A 23,142-nucleotide genomic window follows, 5' to 3' on the forward strand; every position below is an offset into this window, starting at 1 on the left:
TTTCAGTTGAGATGACAGGTGGCCTTAGAGTACAATCTTGAGCAATCATAGGTCTAGAAGATCCAGCAATAAACAACACTAACATGGCAGGACCAGCAAAAGATCAGGCTGGCTGTTGGACAGGAACAGCAGAGGCATTCATGATGAGATAGGAGCGTGAGGATGACTGCTGAGTCTTGAGACAGAACAGGTGTGGGCTCACCAATATCCTATACAACTGCAGCATAACCTCCTTATTTTCAAACTCCATCACTGTAGCAATGAAGGACAATATTCCATTTGCCTTCTTAATTCACTGCTGCACCTGCAAACCAACTTTTTGTGATACATACACAAGGACACCCTGGTCCCTCTGCACTGTAAGATACTTCAATTCAAATTTTCACCCTTTAAATAACAGTCCATCTTGCTGAAATTCCTAATAAAATGGATGACCATTTACCAACATTGTACTCCATTCTGCCCACTCACTTAACCCCATCTGCAGACTTTCAGAGTCTTCTGCACACCTAAACCTACCACTCACTTTAGTGACATCTACAAACTTTGAGACTTGGTCCCCAACTCTTAACTATTTGATAAAAATTGTAAGCAATCGCTATCTCAACACTGATCCCTGAGGTACACCATTCTTGCTTTTGTTACTTAATCAAATTAACATTGGGCTTATTTTGCAGCCTTGCTCATTATTTTTCTTTCATGATTGGGACTTAAACTCTGACTTTTCCTTTCCATGAATCTCTGGGCTTTGGGTCTCTGCTGAAGTGGGAGCCTGGGCCAAAAGGGTTGAAAATTCAAGTCAGACAATAAAATGTACAAGAGGGTGGCTGTAACACCTGTCTCTAACCTGGGAGCTATCCATTTGTGTGTCTTTAAGGAGCAGTTGGAGGAGGAGTTGTCACATTTGGTGAAGTTCACCACCCCCCAAGGCTCAGAGGGAGCCTGGCCTAACTAGGCCACTGTTGCCAGGGTAACCGGGCCTGGCGCAGGCGCAGCGGAGCCCTCGGCGCCCGGGGAAAATGGCGCGATGGCCGCTGTTGTGGGCGCAGCGCTGGAAGGCGGCGACTTGGCTCAGCCTGTCCTCCCGAGGAGGCTCGGCGAGCACCGCGGGCCCCGACATGGACGACGTCCTCCGCCGCACTGTGGCGGCGGTGCTCCCTTACGAGATGCGGGAGAAGCCGGCGCTGCAGGAGGCGCCGAGCCGCGAGTTCGTGCAGTTCTACCGGGGCCTGGGAGCTGCCGAGAGGCCGCTGTTCCTCACCAAGCTGGCGGCCGATTACGGCACCGACCACGGCCTGGTGTCCGAGCTGTGCGGCCGGGTGAGAGAGGTCCAGAGTCGGGATCTGGGCACTTTGCTGCAGGCCGAGGACAGGCTGCGATACTCGCTAATTCCTCGCTATAAATTCCTCATCAGCCACATCTGCCGCCTGGAGGGAGGAGTGAAGTTTATTGTTGACTTGCGGGCGGATATCTTACAGTTCCTGCAAAACAAAACAGCAGACAGTCCTCAACTTAGGGTAAGGAGAAGAGGGGGCTACACAGCAAAAACCATTACCGTTTTTGTGGTGGGAGGATCATCAGGTTCACTTGTTTATTCGAAGTTAACCCTCTTGTAAGAAGATATTGTAGTCCAACAGGTTTATTTGGAAGTACAAGCTTTCCCAGCGCTGCTGCTTTGGCATGAAGCTAGTGGGGCAGGATCACAGGATATAATTTATAGTAAAATATCAAAGTGTCATACAACAGATGTGATGTATTGAACAAACCTAGTTTGCTGTTAAGTTTTATTCACTTAGAATGGGTTGTAGGTTTTGATTTATTAATATCTAAATCCCAGATTTCTTTTAAATAATTCCTGAGATAATTTAAGGTTTTATTTTTTAAAAAGTGATGTCTCAGCTCAGGCAAAACATTAAAGTTGTGAGGTTAGAGTCTTTCTGTATTCCAAACTTGAGTCAGACTGGTTCTACTTCCAAAGGAGGAATTTGTAAAATCCCAGGTGGATTGACTGCCTACAGACTGTTTTTGTTTATTTGAACCAATGCAGTCTGACAAAGGCTGGCTGAACAGAACTTTCTACGTTACAGAAAGCCATCAACATTTATCCTCTGCGATTATGTGCATCGTTTATATTTCATTCTTTGTCTTATAAATAGAAACAAGGTCTGGACAATATCCAGGCTTTGGCTGACAAGTGACATTCACGCTACACTAGTGCCAGGCTATGACCATCACCAATAACTGGCAATCTAACCACTGCTCCTTGACTTCAAAGGTGTTACCATCACTGAATCTCCCACTATAAATATTCTGGGGGTTACCATTGATCAGAAACTTATCTGGACTCCCTGAAAAAACGTAGTGGCTACAAGAGCAGGTCAAAGGCTAGGAATATTCTGGTGAGTAACTCACCTCCTGACTTCCCAAAGCCTATCCACCCTCTTCAAGTTGCTCTGAAAGCTAGTGCTTCCAAATAAATCTGTTGGACTATAACCTGATGTTGTATGATATTTAACTTTGTTTAACCTCGACAACGCACAAGTCAGGACGGTGATGGAATGTTTCTCCATTGTCTGGATTTATGCAGCTCCATTGACACTCAAAAAGCTTAATGGAATCCACGACAAAGCTGCCTGCTTGATTGGCACCATTTCCACAAGCGTCCACTCCCTCCACCATTGAGCCTTAGTAGCAGCTGTGTATACCATTTACAAGATGCTCTGCTGAAATTCACCAAAGATCCTCAGACAGCACTTTCCAAACCCACAACCACTTCCATCCAGAAAGGCAAGAGCAGCAGATACACAGGAACACTGCCACCATAAAGCTTGTCATTCTTTCACTCACTGGGCCAAAGTTCTGCAGTTCCATCCCACATGGCGTTGTGGGTCAACCCACTGAAGGTAGACTGCAGCAGTTCAAGAAGGCAGCTCAACACCACCTTCACAAGAGCAACTAGGGATGGGCAATAAATGCTGGCCAGCCAGCAATGCCCACATTCCACAAATTAATTTGTTTATAAAAGAAAGCTTCCACCCTAGATCTTTCTCTTATCTTGCCTTCAGGAATCTGTTTATACTCTCTCGCCTGCTCACAAGGCTGATATCTCTGATGTGGCCCCATAGGGTGTTCAAGGTCATGCCTGCTAAAATGTGTCTTATAGTACAAGTTTGTAGGGTGTCACTTTACTCTTATTGTTACCCCTTTTTATACAATCTTCTTTAATTCCCACTATAATATAGCACCTTTTACCCAACAGTTTGTCTGGAAGCTAACTCTAGCCAAAGATGTACTTTTTGAAGTGTCGTCTCTGTCATGATCTGGGAATGGAAATTTGGACATAGCAAGTGCTCACCAACATCAGTGAGATAACTCAACATTGTGTTTTTGTGGTATTGATTGAGGGATAAGCAATTGGCTGAAACACTAAGTTTAACTTATTTTTTTTTGAAATAGTGCTATAGAAGTCTTTAAATTCATCTGTACAAGAAGACCGATGGGGTATCAGTTTAAGGTTTCATCTGAAAGAAGGCACCTTTAACAATATAATATTCTGTCAGCACTGTACTGAAGTGTTACAGCCTTGTTTTTATTTGTTGTCAAGTTGTGGAGTGAGTTATCTTGAGACTCAGCAGTAAGATAAAAACAAACTTGGTTGACAAAAGACATGGTGTGCACGCATCCTCATCATTTCAAAGAACAGACACTGATATGCTAGATGTAGGGGTATATTTTGGACCATTTGCTAAAGATATTAATGAAATGTGGTTAGGTGTTTTTTTAAAAAAACATTGTGACAAGCAGGAGATAAGTAGTGAGTTACAAATCACCGTAGATTGCTAAGAACTTTGAATCATTCAGCCATTAGCTTCCCAAAATCCAGCATAAAGTGAGGAAAAAATGTTCAATTAAGTGTGAGGGCTGAAGTGTGGCAAATACAGATTTCAACATCAGGACAGGCTGTACCTGCTTAATCCAACACCCTTTGATCTGACAACCTCTGTGTGGTTCAGCACTTTTGGTATTTCTGGATTTCCCTATAGTGGCATCTAATGGTTTTGAATCAATTTTACACTTGGTTCGGTTTGATTGAATACCCAAAATCTTATATTTGATGTCCAATTGTAAAATCATTCATCCATTAGGCATGTGATTGATCCAAGTCAAGGGATGTGAAGTGAATGTGTTTGACCTCTGGTGGGCCAGCATAGGCCTTCTCTCAAGTCTGCTTGATTAAAATGTTTGCTTGTTCTCTGTTTATGTGCATTGCAAATCCTCTGCCCTCCGCTGGATGAAATCAGGCACTAACAGTCATTTTTTACTATTGATATTCCACCTAAGGCCCTCAATTAGCAAGATAAGAAGGTTGTATACAAACTTCGTCACCACAAATGCAATTGGAGCAGTGGAAAGAAGTGATCAGGTCCACTTGCCACCTTCTCCTGGATGAAGTGTCCCATTTCCACCAGTGTGAAGAAAGATCATTAAATTTAGTCCCACCTCCCTGCTCCAATGGAGGAAAATATGAGACTCAAGTCTTATTCCTACTGATAGTAAATTTTTTTTCAGATTAGATTACTTACAGTGTAGAAACAGGCCCTTCGGCTCAACACGTCCACACCGACCCACCGAAGCGCAACCCGCCAAGACCCATTCCCCTATATTTACCCCTTCACCGAACACTATGGGCAATTTAGCATGGCCAGTTCACCTAACCTGCACATTTTTGGATTGTGGGGGGAAACCGGAGCACCCGGAGGAAACCCCGCAGACATGGAGAGAACGTGCAAACTCCACACAGAGTCACCTGAGGCAGAAATTGAACCCGGGTCTTTGGCACTGTGAGGCAGCAGTGCGAACCGCTGTGCCATTGTGCCGCCCACGTTGTTCTTCGGTTTTTATATTTTTATTTTCTTTGCTGTTTCTATCTTCTCTCTCCTTTCACAGTTTCTTTCCCTTGCTAACTAATTTTAATTTGCCTCATTTTCCTCCCTGTCATTTTTCTGTTTCATTCTTGTCCTTGAATCTTATTGTTTAAGGGCACAAATAGTTAGTTCCATTATTCATCGAGGCCCAGATGCTCCATTCTGCTCACTACTGTTATCATCTTGCATTTGCAGCAATTTGGAGTGCAATCATTTTTTGACCTGAAGGCCAAGAAAATAAAAATCAAACACTACGAACATGCTACAAGATGCTCTGTTTGAGCATATTCATGCCTGTTAATTAACTTATTATAAAATCACCACCTAAGTTCAGATAAATGGATATTATATTGTATAATGTATCAGTAATGTTTGTTAACACATTTCTATGTAATTATTTTAACTACAGTTGAATACGCTAATCATTCTGTCGAAATAAGTGTTATAGGAATTTGGAGTAGCAGAACCAAAATTGATGGATATTTACCTGAGAAGGAGGAGGATAAAGAAGCGAAAAATCATAGAGTAGGTACAACAGAGAACGAGCTATTTAGACCACCCTGCCATGGTAGTTTTCTGTAAGAATAAGTTTTCTCCTGCCTTTTGCATCTAGCTCTGAAGCTTTTTTTCCTCTTCTTTATAATTATCCGGTCCATTTCTTGAAAGCCATGTCTAAGTTTTCCTCCACCAGATTCTTGACACAATACATTCCAGATCCTAACTATTTACTACATAGGAAAGCATTTCCATGTGTTGCCTCTGTTCTTTTGCCAGTGGCACAGTGGTTAACACTATTGCCTCACAGAGCCAGGGTCCCAGGTTTGATTCCAGCCTCGGGCGACTATCTGTGTAGAGTTTACACATTCTCCCCGTGTCTGCTTGGGTCTCCTCCGGGTGCTCCGGTTTCCTCCCACAATCAAATGATATGCAGGCCAGGTGAATTAGCCATGCTAAATTGCCCATAGTGTTAGGTGCATTAGTCAGAGGGAAATGGGTTTGGGTGGGTTACATTTTGGAGGGTCGATGTGGACTGGCTGGGCAGAAGGGTCTGTTTCCACATTGTAAGGAATCTAATCAAATCAAATCAATGTCTTCTAGTTCCTGACACTTCCACCAATGGGAGCAGTTTTTCTCATTCTATGTATTCTGTTTAAATCCCTTATGATTTTGAGCAATTCTATCAAATATTCTATCAACCTTCTATTCCACATTTGCCATTACTGAAGTCCCTCATTTCTGAAACTAATCTCAAATCTTTTTTTGGACTCCTTCCAATGTCTTAACATGCTTCCAAAATGTGTCCAGAATTAGAAAACATATCCCAGTTCAAACTAAACTGGTATTTATGAAAGTTCATCATAACTTTGTAATGCTTTACATTTCAAATAATAAAGTTAAAAATCACGTAGCACCAAGTTATAGTCTAACAGTTTGTTTGGAAGTACTAGCTGTCAATGGAATGAGGACATGCTGCAAACCAAAGGACTAGCCACACTACCATACATCAAGAGCATTTCCGAACTGACAGCCAGTCTACTGCGACCACTAGGACTCATAACAGCACACAAACCAACAGCCACTCTCAGACAACAACTCACCACAACGAAGATCCCAATACCCAGCATGAGCAAAACCAACATAGTGTACAAAATCCCATGCAAGGACTGCACAAAACACTGTATAGGACAAACAGGAAGACAGCTAACGATCCGCATCAATGAACACCAACTAGCCACGAAGATCGTATGAGGAAAGGCTGAGGCACTTGGGGCTGTTTTCATTGGAGAAAAGAAGGTTTAGGGGTGACTTGATAGAGGTGTACAAGATAGGGTTGACCATGAGAACCTTTTTCCGCGTATGGAGTCAGCTATTACGAGAGGGCATAGCTTTTAAATTAAGGGGTGGTAGGTATAGGACAGATGTTACGGGTAGAATCTTTACTCAGCGAGTCGTGAGTTCATGGAATGCCCTACCAGTAGCAGTGGTGGACTCTCCCTCAATGGGCATTTAAACGGGCATTGGATAGACATATGGAGGATAGTGGGCTAGTGTAGGTTAGGTGGGCTTGGATCGGCGCAACATCGAGGGCCAAAGGGCCTGTACTGCGCTGTATTTTTCTATATTCTGTGACATGACCAGCTATCCTTAGTAGCCACATACGCAGATGACAAGCAACATGAATTCGACTGGGACAACACTACTATTATAGGACAAGCCAAACAGAGAACAACCAGGGAATTCCTAGAGGCATGGCACTCATCCATAGATTCAATCAATAAGCACATCGATCTGAACCCAATATACCGACCACTGCAGCGGACAGCTGGAACTGACAACCGGAAGTGGCAGATTCAAACCACTACAAATGCCGGAGGAAAGATCACAGAAGCGCTTCACAGGAGGCTCCCAAGCACTGAGGATGTCACCTCGACAAGGGATGAAACGTCCGCAACATAAATTCCCAGCTCGACGAACAGAACCACAACAACGAGCTACAAGTCTTCTCACAAACTTTGAATTATCAAAAGCCTTTTGGAAGTCAAGGTAATAACGTCCGCTGGATTTTCCTGATGTAACCTATTTGTTACCTCATCAAAGAATTCTAACAGGTTTGTCAGGCATGACCTCTCCTAACTAAATCCATGCTGACTTGTTCTAATCTGACCCTGCTGAAATTAGAAATCTCGTCTGTAACAATGGATTCTAAAATTTTACCTACACTGGAGGTTAGGCTAATCGGCCTATAGTTTTCCATCTTTTGTCTAGATCCTTTCTTGAACAAAAGGGTTACAGTAGCGATTTTCCAGTCATCTGGGACTTTCCCTGACTCCAGTGATTTTTGAAAGATTACAACCAACGCCTCCACTATTTCTTCAGCCACCTCCTTCAGAACTCTAGGATGTAGCCCATTGGGGCCCGGAGATTTAGCAATTTTTAGACCTTTTAGATTTTCTCACACTTTCACTTTTGTAATGGCTACCATAATCAACTCTGCCCCTTGACTGTCCTTAATTGTTGGGATATTACACTTGTCTTCCACTGTGAAGACTGACACAAAATATTTATTAAGTTCTTCAGCAATTTCCTTATCTCCCATCACTAGCCTTCCTGCATCAATTTGGAGCAGCCCAATTTCTACTTTTGCCTCTCATTTGTTTCTTACGTATTGGAAGAAATTTTTACTATAATTTCTAATATTACTGGTTAGCTTTCCTTCATATTTAATTCTCTCCTTCTATATTTCTCTCTTTATTATCCTTTGTTTGTTTTTGAAGTCTTCCCAATCATCTGATTTCCCAGTGCTCTTGGTCACTTTATAGGCTCCCTCTTTCTCTGTGATACTTTGCTGACTTCCTTTGTCAGCCATGGCTGTCTAATCCCCCCCCCGGGTAATCTATGTTTTCTTTGCGATGAACCTCTGAGCAATGTCCTCCATTACAACCGGAAATTCTTGCCATTGTTGCTCTACTGTCTTTCCCACTAGGCTCTGCTTTCAGTTGATTTTCATCAGTTCCCTTCTCATGCCCCTGTAATTACCTTTATTTAACTGTAACCCCGTTAGATCCAATTTTGCCTTCTCTCTTTCAAACTGCAGACTGAACTCTACCATATTATGATTGCTGCCTGCTAAGTGTTCCCTTACTTTAAGATCTTTTATAAAGTCTGGCTTATTACATAGCACTAAGTCTAGAATAGCCTGCTCCCTTGTGGGCTCCATCACCAGCTATTCCAAAAAGTCCATCCTGTAGGCATTCCATGAATTCTCTTTCTTTGGGTCCACTGGCAACATTATTCACCCAGCCTATTTGCATATTGAAGTTCTCCATGATCACCATGACCTTGCCTTTCTGACATGCCCTATCTATTTCCTGGTACATCTTATGCCCTGGTCCTGGCCACTGTTGGGAGGTCTGTACATAACTCCTATTATGGTTTTTTGTTTGCCTTTGTGGTTCCTCAACTCCAATCACAGACTCCACAAATGACCCTGTATCATTCATTGCCATAGATTTAATTTCATTCTTAACTAACAAGGCAACCTCACCCACCTCTCTCTCTTTTCGATAAGTGCTTTCAGTAGCATAGCTGGGACTGAAGGGCTGGTATGTTATGTGACTGAGCATTGGATGCTGAGACTAACTGCCTGAACAATGTAAGATTAAATTCTGTTTTTCATGGCCAGCAGCAAAAGAACCACTTCTGACGTTCCAGGCAATGTAAAGAACAAGTGTCTCCATGGAAAACGTTGGTATTATTGCTGTTTGTGAGACTTTTGCATAATTTGGCATGTTTATCTGCATAAAACTAGTGACTGCATTTTAAACTAATCATTGATTATGAATCACTATTGATTGCATAGGTTTTTAATGCCAATATTTGCTTGAATAGGTTAATGCCATTTTGTAAAACAGTGAACAGAGGAATTTTACATAAATGGATTTGTCGCTAGTTTTTCACAATGCATTTTAACCCAATATTACTGTGAATGTAGAAATATAAAATACTTGAAACCAAAGTTGCATGCAGTTACCTCCACAAAATCATCATGGGGGTGACCAAACTGTTATTTTATTCCATTACCCAGTTTGAGTTATTGTGTAGGTGAAACGACTTTGCGTATACACAAATCGGTTTTAACATAATCTGAGTGAGTGTTATATGTGGGATAATGAGGTCACTAGTGTGTTACAAGATAAGCTGATTACAAGGAACTGATACTTCATCAGTTGTGATGATGCTATAAGTCAGTAGAATCAATTTTCAGAAGCCATTTCATCCTTGGTGTTTTCCCAAATTGGAACTCAGCCAGAAACAGCTCGCTCTTTCGACAGTTTTGAGTTTTTAATTGTTGGAGGTGTCAGTGATGGATGTTATTTTGTACTGATCAATTTACATGACTTTAGCAGAAATGATTTTGCACAGTCACTTGGACTGGTACAAAACTTTTTCTGTGCTTCGGTTCTCTTTTGGCTCATATCCAATGCCAGAATTGGACAGAAAATTCTGCCATCTTGCATGGTGTGGTGAAACTATTGTCGAAACCGCATCACGTATGAATGAAATAATATCATTGTAGAACAAAAATAGGAGAACTTAACTCCTGTAGTTTTCAAAAAAAAACTCCTTGTGAAGAAGAGGTAAAAAGAATCAAGGAACCCCAGAAATAAGTTGTGAACTTTGGACCATGAATCCATATGATAGAGGAGCAGAATTAGGCCATTAAACCCACCACATCCACCACACCATTCTATCATGGTTGATATGTTTCTCTACCCAGTCTCCTCCTTTCTCCCTTTAACCCTTGATCCCCTTACCAATCAAGAACCTATCTATCTCTGTCCACAGATTAACAACCTGAAGAAATTCCTCTTTGTCTCAGTTCTAAAGGGTTGTCCCTTCAGTCTGAGGCCCTGTCCTTAGGCCCTAGTCTCTCCTAGTAGAAACCTCTTCTCCATATCTACTCTATCCAGGCCTCTCAGTATTCTGAAAGTTTCAATCAGATTTGCCTCTTCTAAACTCCATCGAGTACGGACCCAGAATCCTCAACTGCTCCTCCTCTGACAAGCATTTCATCACCAGGATCATTCCTGTAATCTTTCTCTGGACCCCTCCAAGACCAATAACATCCTTTCTTAGATAAAGGGGCCCAAAACTGCTCACAGTTTTCCAAAAGTGTGCATTTGAGTATAGCATCCTCATTACTGTGTTGACTGCCCCCTTCTCATAATTCACCCCTTATCTGCTGTACCATGGTTTTGAACCTGTTTCTCCCACATAAATCTTGGAGCCATGCTCATGCCTCAGGTAGTAATCCAGAAATTACCTTTTTTGGTTCTGCTTTTTACTTTAGCCCCAGGTTGCTCATATTCCCTCAGCAGAACCTCTTCCCTCTTTCTACATAGAACGTTGGTACCTATGTGCACCATGATAATTGGATCTTTCCCCTCCCAGGTTCCTCTGCAGCCAAGATGAGATGTTCAGAAGCTAGGCACCAGGTAGGCAACATAGTCTTCGGGACTGTCGATCCTGGCCATGGAGAATAGTGTCTATTCCACTGACTATACTATCCCCAGTTACAACATTTTTCTTTTCTTCTCCTTTCTTGAATGGCTCTGTGTACCATGGCATTATGGTCAATTTGCTAATTTTCCCTACAACCCGTGCGCTCATCCACACGGGAAACAAGAATCTCAAACCTGTTAAACAAGCTCAAGTTCTGAGGCTCCTTTAGGACTACCTCCTGGATCCTTCTACCTGTCTCACTTGTAGTCACTGACCGAATTTGATGTTGTCAGTCTAAGAAATGGGACTACCTCCTGAAAAACAATGTCCATATAACTCTCCACCTTCCTGATGTTTTGCAGTGTTTAAAGGTCAAACTCCAGCTCAATTTTTTTTAATTTCGAAAATATATTTTATTCATAAAATATCTTTATATACAAGCATAGTCAATGAAGCAGTTTGGTTCTGTACAGTGGCATATGAAGCAATAAACAAATTTTGGAGTTTGACTCTATCCAACAAATACATCAAAGGCATTTCTTAATTATACAAGACTATGTTTACATATATTTGAGGCACTAGATAGGGGGAACCTTGGGGTGTTCCAGTCTGCAACACTCGGTTAGTGTCAACTACTTACTCTGGAAAACCAACACATTTTGGGCAGACCAAAGAAGGTCATTCAATGAATTGATGGCCCTCCAGGTGCAGTCAGTTTTTGTCTCCATGTGCATCCCGGGGAACAGCATGGAGTCCTGTGTCGTGGAGCTGCTCTGGACAAACCTCAACAGAAACCACTATTTCTCCAGAGTTCCTTTGCAAAGGCACGCTCCGGAAGGAGATGTGTGACAGTCTCTGGCCTACGCAGCCACTTCAAGGGCAGCACGTGGTGCAGAGAGTCTGGGCGTACATGAAGGATCTCATAGGTAGTGTCCTTCTCATCACCATTGGAAAGTTCTGACATTGAGGAATTCAGCCAAATAATTTTGACAGGGCAAAAGTGAGGATTGCAGATGCTGGAGATCAGAATCTAGATTAGAGTGGTGCTGGAAAAGCACAGCTGGCTCTGAGGGGCAGGAACATCGACGTTTTGGGCAAAAGCCCTTCATCAGGAATGATTTTGACAGTCTATTCAGGGAATCACCCAACAGGGCCAATTTTAGAATGGCAACCTGTAACTAATAAACTGGCACAGGGATCAGAGCTGGGACCACAATTATTTATGATATATATATCACTTAAATATTAGAAGTGAATGTAATGTTGCCAAGATTGTGGAGGACACAAAAATGGGTCAGAGGCAAATACTGAGGATGACCATAGGAGACTACAAAGGAATACAAGCAGGTTAAGTGAGTGGACAAAATTGCCAGATGGAATATAATGTCAAAATATGTAAGGTTAGGCAATTTGGCAATTAAGAATAGAAGAGTTGAATATTAACTGGGATAAGACTGCAGTACAGCAGGATTTTGGGGTCCTTGTGCATGAATGATAAAAAGCTGGCATCCAAGTGCAGCAGGTTAAATGGAAAGAAAATACACTGTTGGTCTTCCTTTCAATGGGAATGGAGTACAAAAATAGGGAGATCTTGCTAAAACTATAAAAGGCACTAGTCAAAATATACCCTGAATGCTAAGAACAGTTTTATTCCTCTTATGTAAGGAAAGATTTGCTGGCGTTGGAGGCAGTGCAGAGAAGGTTCCATAGGTTGATTCTGGATATAGAATGATTTTCTTCATTGGGGAGTTTGGATAGGTTGGGCTTCTGCTCTTTGGAGACAAGACCTTATTGAAACATAAGACATTCTGAGGGGGCTTGACAGGATAGATGTTGAGAATTTCTTTCACTTTGTGTAGGAGTCTCAGACCAGAAAATATAGCAGTACTATGACCCCAACAAAGTGGTTCTTGTCTCTGAATAAGCTGTCAAAATTAAGGATAGATGAAGAGGAATTTTTCTTCTTAGAAGATAGCAAATCTCTTGAATTCCTTACCATAGCAAACTGGATTATTAAGTATAGTCAAGGCTATAATAATCAGTAAGATAATCTAGGAGTATAGGGCAATACAGTGGAGTTGAGGATTTTGATCAGCCATGATTTCATTAATAAATCACCAGGACCTGATCAGGTGTACCTGAGAACTCTGTGGGAAGCGAGAGAAGTGATTGCTTGGCTTCTTGCTGAGATATTTGTATCATCGATAGTCACAGGTGAGGTGCCAGACGACTGGAAGTTGGCAAACGTGGTGCCACTGTTTAAGAAGGGCGGTAAAGACAAGCCAGGGAACTATAGACTGATGAGCCTTACCTCGGTGGTGGGCAGGTTGTTGGAGGGAATCCTGAGGGACAGGATGTACATGTATTTGGAAAGGCAAGGACTGATTCGGGATAGTCAACATGGCTTTGTGCATGGAAAATCATGTCTCACAAACTTGATTGAGTTGTTTTGAAGAAGTAACAAAGAAGATTGATGAGGGCAGAGTAGTAGATGTGATCTATATGGACTTCAGTAAGATGTTCGATATGGTTCCCCATGGGAGACTGATTAGCTAAGTTAGATCTCCTGGAATACAGGGAGAACTAGCCATTTGGATACAGAACTGGCTCAAAGGTAGAAGACAGAGGATGGTGGAGGAGGGTTGTTTTTCAGACTGGAGGCCTGTGACCAGTGGAGTGCCACGAGGATCGGTGCTGGGCCCTCTACTTTTTGTTATTTACATAAGTGATTTGGACGCGAGCATAAGAGGTACAGTTAGTAAGTTTGCATATGACACCAAAATTGGAGGTGTAGTGGACAGCGAAGAGGGTTACCTGAGATTACAACAGGATCTGGACCAGATGGGCCAGTGGGCTGAGAGGTGGCAGATGGAGTTTAATTCAGATAAATGTGAGGTGCTGCATTTTGGGAAAGCAAAATCTTAGCAGGACTTATACACTTAATGGTAAGGTCCTAGGGAGTGTTGCTGAACAAAGAGACCTTGGAGTGCACGTTCATAGCTCCTTGAAAGTGGAATCGCAGGTAGATAGGATAGTGAAGAAAGCATTTGGTATGCTTTCCTTTATTGGTCAGAGTATTAAGTACAGGAGTTGGGAAGTTATGTTGCGGCAGTACAGGACACTGGTTAGGCCATTGTTGGAATATTGCGTGCAATTCTGGTCTCCTTCCTATCGGAAAGATGTTGTGAGACTTGAAAGGGTTCAGAAAAGATTTGCCAGGATGTTGCCAGGGTTGGAAGATCTGAGCTACAGGGAGAGGCTGAACAGGCTGGGGCTGTTTTCCCTGGAGCATCGGAGGCTAAGGGGTGACCTTATAGAGGTTTACAAAATTGAGGGGCATGGGTAGGATAAATAGGCAAAGTCTTTTCCCTGGGGTTGGGGAGTCCAGAACTAGAGGGCATAGGTTTAGGGCGAGAGGGAAAAGATATAAAAGAGACCTAAGGGGCAACTTTTTCATGCAGAGGGTGGTACGTGTATAGTATGAGCTGCCAGAGGAATTGGTGGAGGCCGGTACATTTGCAACATTTAAGAGGCATTTCGATGGGTATAGGAAGGGTTTGGAGGGATTTAGGCCGGGTGCTAGCAGGTGGGACTAGATTGGGTTGGGATATCTGGTTGGCATGGACGGGTTGGACTGAAGGGTCTATTTCCATGCAGTACATCTCTATGACTCTAAATGCTGGAGAGACTGAATGGCCTACTTCTGCTCCTGTGGTCTTATGATCCTTTTATTTCGGACCTTATATTTTGATGTTCATGGTTGTCAATACCAATGTCATAAATATTTATTTTCTGTTGGCATCAGCATCACAATTTGGCATTACCCATCATACTTTCTCAATAAATAAATTATGTATCTTGCTGACCATGATTCACAAATGTAAGATCTTGATGTAAATTTACACATAGTTGGAGTGTTTATAGACTTCAGAAAAAAATGTTTTTAAAAGATCAAAAATAATTCACTAGATTGCATGTAACACTAGCCCTGTGACTTTTATATTTTCAAATGTTATTTCCTCTTAGCAAAACATTAACATGTAACACTGCTGCTTTTGCAATGCCCGTTGACAGTAGTTTTGACTTGTATCTTTAAAATTAAATTCTTTTTTCTTCAAACTTCAAATAACATTTTTTGATGTCAGAAAATTTTGTGTGGAAGACATTTAAGGATTCTGACTCGAAACAATTACGTTTGAGGAGCACTGAACACTGAAACAAATTTCCATGTAATGCACTGGTCTTTGAAGTCATTATAACCAAACAGTCATTGTTTTAAAACATTTAATTTTGTTTTTCTGTCTCTAGATGCTGTCTGACCTGAGCATATCTAGCAGTTTCCATTTTTACTTAAGACTTGTAGCATTTGCAATATTTAATTTTTATATTACATCTACTTCAACGTGCCTGGCCTGGCATTAACTGGGCTCAGATTGAAGCTTTACTCCCTTTTCAGCATCACAGAGGTGGCTAGCACCAATTTGAAAGATGCTAGGTGTCATGTACAGTACTCATTCGATTCAGATGGCTGCTCCCTTACAAGAGAAAATAGTGGAGTCCTAGGACACTGCTGAATCATCTTAGGACCAAACTGATTGGAGTGTGTGCAGTTCTGAAGAATAGGCATTCAAATAGACTTAGTAAAAGTAATCTGACATAAGAATTTAATCCAGCAAACTACATCTGAATAACTATTTTGTACACTGCAGCTTGCTAACCCAGTGTAAATGAGGCCTTAGGTAAAAAAATGTCAGCTACACTGATAAGTATGGGGAAAATCATTATTAAATCAACTTGTGATACAATACTGTCAGTGAAGACCATAGATTGTCCTGATTCACCAGGCAATGTATGGCATTAATCGATTCTAAATCTACAGGAGAACCTTCTTAGCCTTACCATGCACAGACTGTCTTGAGGGGGGGGGAATGGATGTTTAGTGGACTCAAAATAGTTATAAATAATTTTAGAAATATATCAAATCAAAGCAAATGCTAAGATAAAATAAAGAACTGCAGATGCTGAAGATCTGAAACAAAAATAGAAATTGCTGGAAAAAGTCAGCAGATCTGGCAGTGTCTCTGTTGACAAAACAGAGTTAATGTTTTCAGTGACTGATCTCCAGATCCACCTCTGCTGTGCCCATTGACAATAGTCTTTATTTAGTCATAAAATCATACAATATGGAAACAGACCATTAAGTCCAATCAATCCATGCTGACCATAATTCCAAACTAGACTGGTCCCACGTGCCTGTGCTTAGTCTATATCCCTCCAAACGTTTCTTATTCTTGTACTTATCTAACTGTGTTTTAAACATTGTAATTGTACATACATCCACCATGTCCTCTGGAAATACATTCCACACATGAACCAAACCCTTGTGTTAGAGAAAAAAAAATGCCCCTCATGTCTTTTTAAAATCTTTCTTATCTCACCAGTCTTGAAGTCCCCCATTTTAGGGAAAGGACACTTCATTGATGCCCCTCATTATTTCCTAAGCCTCTATAAAGTCATCTCTCAACCTGCTACACTCCAATGAAAATATCCCAGCCTGTCCAGCCTTTCCTTATAAGTCAAATCTTACATCTTAATTATATGTCACTAAATTAAAGATTCAATTTCCTTTCTTGAAACTTGAAGTAACAAGTTTGATGACAAACAATTTTGTATGGATGAAATTTAAGGATTCTGGCTGCAAAAGATGAAGAAGGTATACCTCTGAGGAAGCACTGAACACTGAAACAAATTCTCATGTAAATACATTGACCTTTGAAATCATTATAACCGAAAAGATTCATACGAGTTACTGAGTCTATTTAGCAATTTCTCTGTGTATCAACAACAGCTGGTATTTATATAGTACCTTTTTTATGTACTGAAATAGTCCAACGCACATTTTAAGATCAAAACTTTACATTGGGCCACGTAAAGAAAAATTATAAATTAGCTAAGGCACAATCGGAGAGTGACATTTAAAGGACCATCTTATTGGAGTAAAGAAGAGTAGATAGAGAAGTAGAGGCACAGAGAGGATTCTGGAGCTTTAGAGCTTTGGGAAATGAAGGGTTAGAATTTGTGATCAAAATTGGAAATGCTCAAGAGATCAGAACTGGAGGCATACAAATATCTGATGGTTCTGGAGTTAGAGGTTGTTTTGTTAGTCAGAGGGAAAAGCATAGCCATTCAAGACTGTTTCTTTAAAAAAATCGATGAGATTTATAGAAACTGATACTTAACCATGGGCCTATGTAGGGTAGCGAACACAGGTGATAGGTGAACAGGAGTTCAAACACCATTGTCAGAATTATGGATTATTTTATGTTTATAGATGGCAGAAAATATGAGTTCGCAAGGAGTATTTTGGCAAGTTGGATGCATGAAAATAAATTTGAAAATGAGTCTTAATTCACAGTGTCTTGTCTTATCAATAGTCTCATTTTCTATAGCTGCTGAACTGCTATGTATTTTAGAAAGTTGAAGAGATGGTTATTAAAACTGTAGTTCAGCTGGGTGACATGTTGATTGAAGATGTAGGTTATACAGGCAATGTAGCATCCATACCTCAACATCTGTAGTAACAGCAGTGTTTGAAGAAATCCATCAAACAGCACAGAAACCTGAATTTATCAACACAGAAGCTAGTCATCAAATTAAAAATATGCAAAGGTTCAAACTATAAAATTAGACAAAGATAAATTAGAACAGCACTAGAATTCATCTATCTTGTTATGGTAAAAGACAATAAAGACTTGGCAACAATTTTACATGCTGAGCAGTGAAACTAATGAGGCATGTACCACCAAGTTTCAAGCCTCTGTAATGCTGTTAACTCAGATACCCTTGCTATAAGATACATGCAATCCTTGTCTTGCTTTAAAGGATGAAGCATACTGAACTCCAAACAGGATCAGCCACTTTAAAATACATTCCACACCAACTGCTTTAAGAAAATCCATAACATCAGATAACAGAGCAAGACCAAGAATGAAAAATCTCAAAGAAAATTGCTCTGTAACCCAATTAGACATCTATTGCATCTCAGAGTGAATATAATTCTCTTTGCACATTCCTCCTCTGCCCAAACTGTAGGGTTTGAGTTAATTGTTTCTTCTGAGTTCCTATTCTCTGAGCTGTGAGGCCTTACTTTTGAATACTCACAACCAAGAGCTTTGACCTTCTCAGCTTTGAACAACCAATGCAAATTTCTAACAGAATCCTCTGAGTTTGGAAGTTTCACAAGTAACACACTTTCACTATCATGACTGGTTATCTAGTTTGAAAATCTCCTTTCTCTAGAAGATATTATATTTCCATCTCATCCTAGTCAGATCTTCTGGACTGATTCTTCAAGTTTTCGAACTAAATTTATAAAACATTGTTCATCTTAAATTCTATTGCAGCTAATGGGCTAATTTTCTTTCTCTCCAGCCATAGAACCCATAATATAAACCATCCTTGAACATTTCAGGTTGCATTGCTTTCTGGATGTAGGTTTGCTCGCTGAGCTGGAAGGTCCATTTCCAGATGTTTTGGTACCCTCCTAGGTAACATCTTCAGTAGGCCTCAGGCGAAGTAATGCTGAAAAATTCCTGCTTTCTATTTATATGTTTGGGTTGGTGATGTCATTTCCTGTGGCTTGTTGAAATAACATTCAGAACATTATTTCAACAAGCTAATACACACTGCAGCACAGAGGAAAATCACCTATACCGTGTATTAAAAACGAATGAGTACCCACTGAACACAGTCCGCCGATGTCTCAGCAACAAACCCAATCAAGCAGACAAAACACGTCCAGAAACCCTAGCCACTCTCCCCTGCATCAAAGACATCTCGGAAATGACTACCAGACTACTTGGCGTCATGGTAGCCCGCAAACCCACCAACACATTAAAACAGCAGCTAATGAACTTGAAAGACCCTATACAGACAACAAGCAAAACTAATGTCATTTACAAATTACCGTGCAAGGACTGTAACAAACACTACACTAGACAAACAGGCAGAAAACTAGTCACCAGGATACATGAACACCAACTGGCCACAAAAAGACATGACCCTTTCTCACTAGTGTCCTCACATACGAATAAGGAAGGACACCACTTCGACTGGGACAACACATCCATCCTAGGACAAGCCAAACAAAGACATGCGCAAGAATTCCTAGAAGCATGGCATTCCAACTGGAACTCTACCAACAAACACATCGAGTTAGACCCCATCTACCACCCCCTGAGAAAAGGAACAGGAAGTGACTGCACCACAGGAAATGACATCACCAACCCAAGGAAATCCAAACATACAAATAGAAAGCAGGAATTTTCAGCATTGCTTCACCTGAGACCCACTGAAGATGTTACCACGTAGAGTAATGAAACACCTGGAAATGAACCTTCTAACTCAGCGAGTAAACCTACATCTAAAACTTCAACTTGAGCTACAAATTTTCTCAAAATTCCTTGCTCTCTCTTATATAGGATGGTTTTAAAGCCATGGTTCTAGAAATCATAACTTGATTAGAATTCACAAAAATAGACCAGCACTCATATGCCACTGTTTTAGAATCCAAATTCTAAAATCACATACCTTTTGTCACAACCTCACCTGGTGAGATAACTAAAGTAGGGCTCAACATTGTGAGTAGAATAAAGTTTGCTCAACAAGGCTCCTTAAGAGTAACTTTTTAAGAATTCCTACAGTGGAGGAAGGGGCCATTTGGCCCATTGACTCTGGACTGACCCGCTGAAAAGCATCCCATCCACACCCTTCCCTCACCTGTATTCTCCCATTTACCATGACTAATCTACCCAACCTACACATCCCTAGATACAGTGGGACGATTTAGCACGAGCTGAAAATGTGTTGCTGGTTAAAGCACAGCAGGTTAGGCAGCATCCAAGGAACAGGAAATTCGACGTTTCGGGCCAGAGCCCTTCATCAGGAATGAGGAGAGGGTGCCAGGCATGCTAAGATAAAAGGTAGGGAGGAGGGACTTGGGGGAGGGGCGATGGAGATGTGATAGGTGGAAGGAGGTCAAGGTGAGGGTGATAGGCCGGAGTGGGGTGGGGGCGGAGAGGTCAGGAAGAGGATTGCAGGTTAGGAGGGCGGTGCTGAGTTCAAGGGAATCGACTGAGACAAGGTGGGGGGAGGGGAAATGAGGAAACTGGAGAAATCCGAGTTCATCCCTTGTGGCTGGAGGGTTCCCAGGCGGAAGATGAGGCGCTCTTCCTCCAACCGTCGTGTTATGTTCTGGCGATGGAGGAGTCCAAGGACCTGCATGTCTTCGGTGGAGTGCCAGGCGGAAGATAATGGCCAACCCACCTAACTTGCACATCTTTGGACTGTGGGAGGAAACCCGACCACATGGAAGAAACCCACATAGACACAGGGAGAATGTGCAAATTCCACACACTGTCACTCAAGACTGGAATCAAACCCAGGTCCCTGGTGCTGAGGTAACAGTGCTAGCCACTGTGCTAAATTACCACCCAGTACAACTAGTTTTGTGTGTGACATTTATGTATTTTCAGTTCAGGTGACTGCAGGATAATTTGCGTATGAGGAAATTGTATTTGGAATAAATGCATGTGTTCCTTTGTGAATTCCAAGATTAGCATAAATCCTTGCACAGTAGAACACAGATCAACCAATGTGTTGGTTTCTGTATTTTGAAAGAGCTAAAACATTTTCCTCATTTACCTTCTTTCTTTGGCTAATTATCTTAAATCTGTGTTTCCCGTTTATTGACCAACCACATGTTTGAAATAGTTTCTTACTTATTCTTTTAAGGCCTCCTGTATTTTAAATGCCTTTATAAAACTTTCCTTTTGTTTCTTCTGTACTAAGAACAACTTGAAGCTCTCTAGTCTCTACATGTAGTCTTTTTTCTTGGCATCTTCCTACTAAATCTCTGCTGCTTCTCACATCATTGTTAGTAGAAATTTCAATTTTAGTATTTTGTAATCTTAAGCTAATAAAATTCTTGGTGTCCATTAAACTCAGTGCTGCACTAAGATAGTCATAGAATCCCTACAGTGTAGAAACAGGCCATTCAGCCCAATACCGACTCTCTGAAGAGTATCCCATCCAGACCCATCCCCCTACTGTATCCCTGTAACCCTATATTTCTCGTGGTCAGTGCACCTAAACTACACATTCCTGAACACTATGGGCAATTCAGCATGGCCAGTCCACTTAACTTGCACATCTTTGGACTGAGAGAGGAAACTGGCGCAGCCGGTGGAATCCCATAGGACATGGGGAAAACATATAACGTCCACACAGACAGTTGCCCGAGGATGGAATTGAACCCAGGTCCTTGGTGTATTCATCTTTTTCCTACATCAACAATGCCAATTGATTGACAACATTAGTGAAATGATTGAGCATACAATGTTCATGGTCCTTTTCTCAGCAAGGCTTTATTTACCAGCAAAAGAAATTAATGTTCTTTTTAAATGCATTTCTAGTGGTGTTTGTAGAACCTGCTGCAAGCTGAGATGGTGATATCAAAGCATTCTTAACTGTAAATATAAAATGTTTTATCTCCATGAATGAATGTTGTCTGTCATATTTTTAATGAAGTTTTGCTATATAGGCCAATTCTAGCCTTTAACTTTGCAAATAATTTCTTGATGGTGTGCCTTATCAAAGTACACATTTTCTTTTCAGCACTTTTACAAAGTTGAACCCAATCTACAAAAAAAATTGAATTGTATTTATAGTTATGCAATGATGACTTTTCCGATGTAACACAAGAATATGTGGAAGAATTATTGGTTTTAATTAATAAAAAAAGCTTGTTTTTAGTTTTATTATATTTTGAAAGCGATATGATGAATGTGTGGATTCAGTGAAGAATTTGATGAAAAGTTTGCTCAAGTGTAGGGAATTTAAAGACTTTCTAGTTTAGGATTGTAAACTTGAAATCGAAGTAGGTACGCATATTAGCACTTGTGTAGTATTAATATTTTGAGCATTTATTTGTAATAGTTAAGGGCAATTTAAAATGTTATTGACTACGTATATGTTGTCTAATCTGTTTTGTTACATTTGTGTTCTGTTAATTTGTGCGTACCATGCTGAGATTGAAACTGTTGATGAAGCAGAGTGCTACAATCCTTTTAGTCACGTTGTTACCTTGGCTGCATTCAGAGTCAAAAAGTGTGGCGCTGGAAAAAGCACAGCAGGTCAGTCCTCATCTAAGGAGCAGGAGAGTTGAGTTTCAGGCATAAGCCGTTTGTTAGGACTGTGGAGGGGGAAGGGGGCTGAGAGATGGGATGTGGGGCTGGGGGAAAGGTAGGAGGGATGGCGAGAGGTGGGTGCAGGTTAGACATGGTTGTGATGGGAGGGTGGAGCGAATGGGTGGAAAGGAAGATGGACAGGGAGGAAAGGTCAAGAGGGTGGTACCGAGTTGGAGGTTTTGATATGGGATAAGATGCGTGGTGGTGAGATTTGGTAACCCGTGAATGTTGATACCGTGTGGTTGTAGGGTTCCGAAGCAGAAAATGAGGTGTTCTTTTTCCAGTTGGCGGGTGGCTTTGATTTCATGGTGGAGGAGGCCCAGGATTTACATGTCCTTGGGGGAGTGTGAGGCGGAGTTGAAGTGTATGGCCTCAGGGCGGCATGGTTGTTTGGTGCGTGTGGACTAGAGATATTCCTTGATCTACCCTGTGAGTTGGTGGTCAGTCTGTCCAGTGTAGAGGAGACCACATTGAAAGCAACGGATGCTGTCCAGCATCTGCACTCCTGCTGAAAACCATACTGCGAAGCTTCTTTCAAGGATGTGACTCTAACTCTCCAGCATCTGGAGTCCAGGCTTTCTCCTACTTGCAGTTGCACTTTAGATTGGTAACTGCAGTATATTTGCCAGCTGAGATATGTACTCGTAGAGATTTGTTATTCTACAAACTGACTTCAGTCTTTCATATAATAAATAAATGCAAATTACTGCGGATGCTGGAATCTGAAACCAAAAGAGAAAATGCTGGAAAATCTCAGCAGGACTGGCAGCATCTATAAGGAGAGAAAAGAGCTGACGTTTTGAATCTAACTGACCCCTTGTCAAAGTTTAAAAAAAAAGGAAAAAGGTGGAGAGACAAAACGCCGATTGGGTGATCACTTTGCTGAGCACCTTCGGTCTGTACGCAATCAGTTCCCAGACCTTCCCGTGGCTTGCCACTTGAACACACAATCCTGCTCCCATGCCCAC

The 23,142-nt window shown here is 41.4% G+C and overlaps 1 protein-coding gene across 2 annotated transcripts in view; it reads left to right on the forward strand.

The window, feature by feature from the left end:
* Positions 1-937: 937 nt before the first annotated feature.
* Positions 938-23,142, forward strand: part of mlycd (malonyl-CoA decarboxylase) — a 42,654-nt gene continuing 20,449 nt past the window's right edge. For both annotated transcript variants that reach the window (XM_060837612.1, XM_060837613.1), the window contains exon 1: positions 938-1,517. In XM_060837612.1, the coding sequence (XP_060693595.1) occupies positions 1,020-1,517 (498 nt within the window). In that variant the 5' untranslated portion in view covers positions 938-1,019. The remainder of the gene's footprint in view (positions 1,518-23,142) is intronic.

This window comes from Hemiscyllium ocellatum, chromosome 17, assembly GCF_020745735.1.
Source record: "Hemiscyllium ocellatum isolate sHemOce1 chromosome 17, sHemOce1.pat.X.cur, whole genome shotgun sequence".
In the NCBI taxonomy this organism is placed as follows: domain Eukaryota; kingdom Metazoa; phylum Chordata; class Chondrichthyes; order Orectolobiformes; family Hemiscylliidae; genus Hemiscyllium; species Hemiscyllium ocellatum.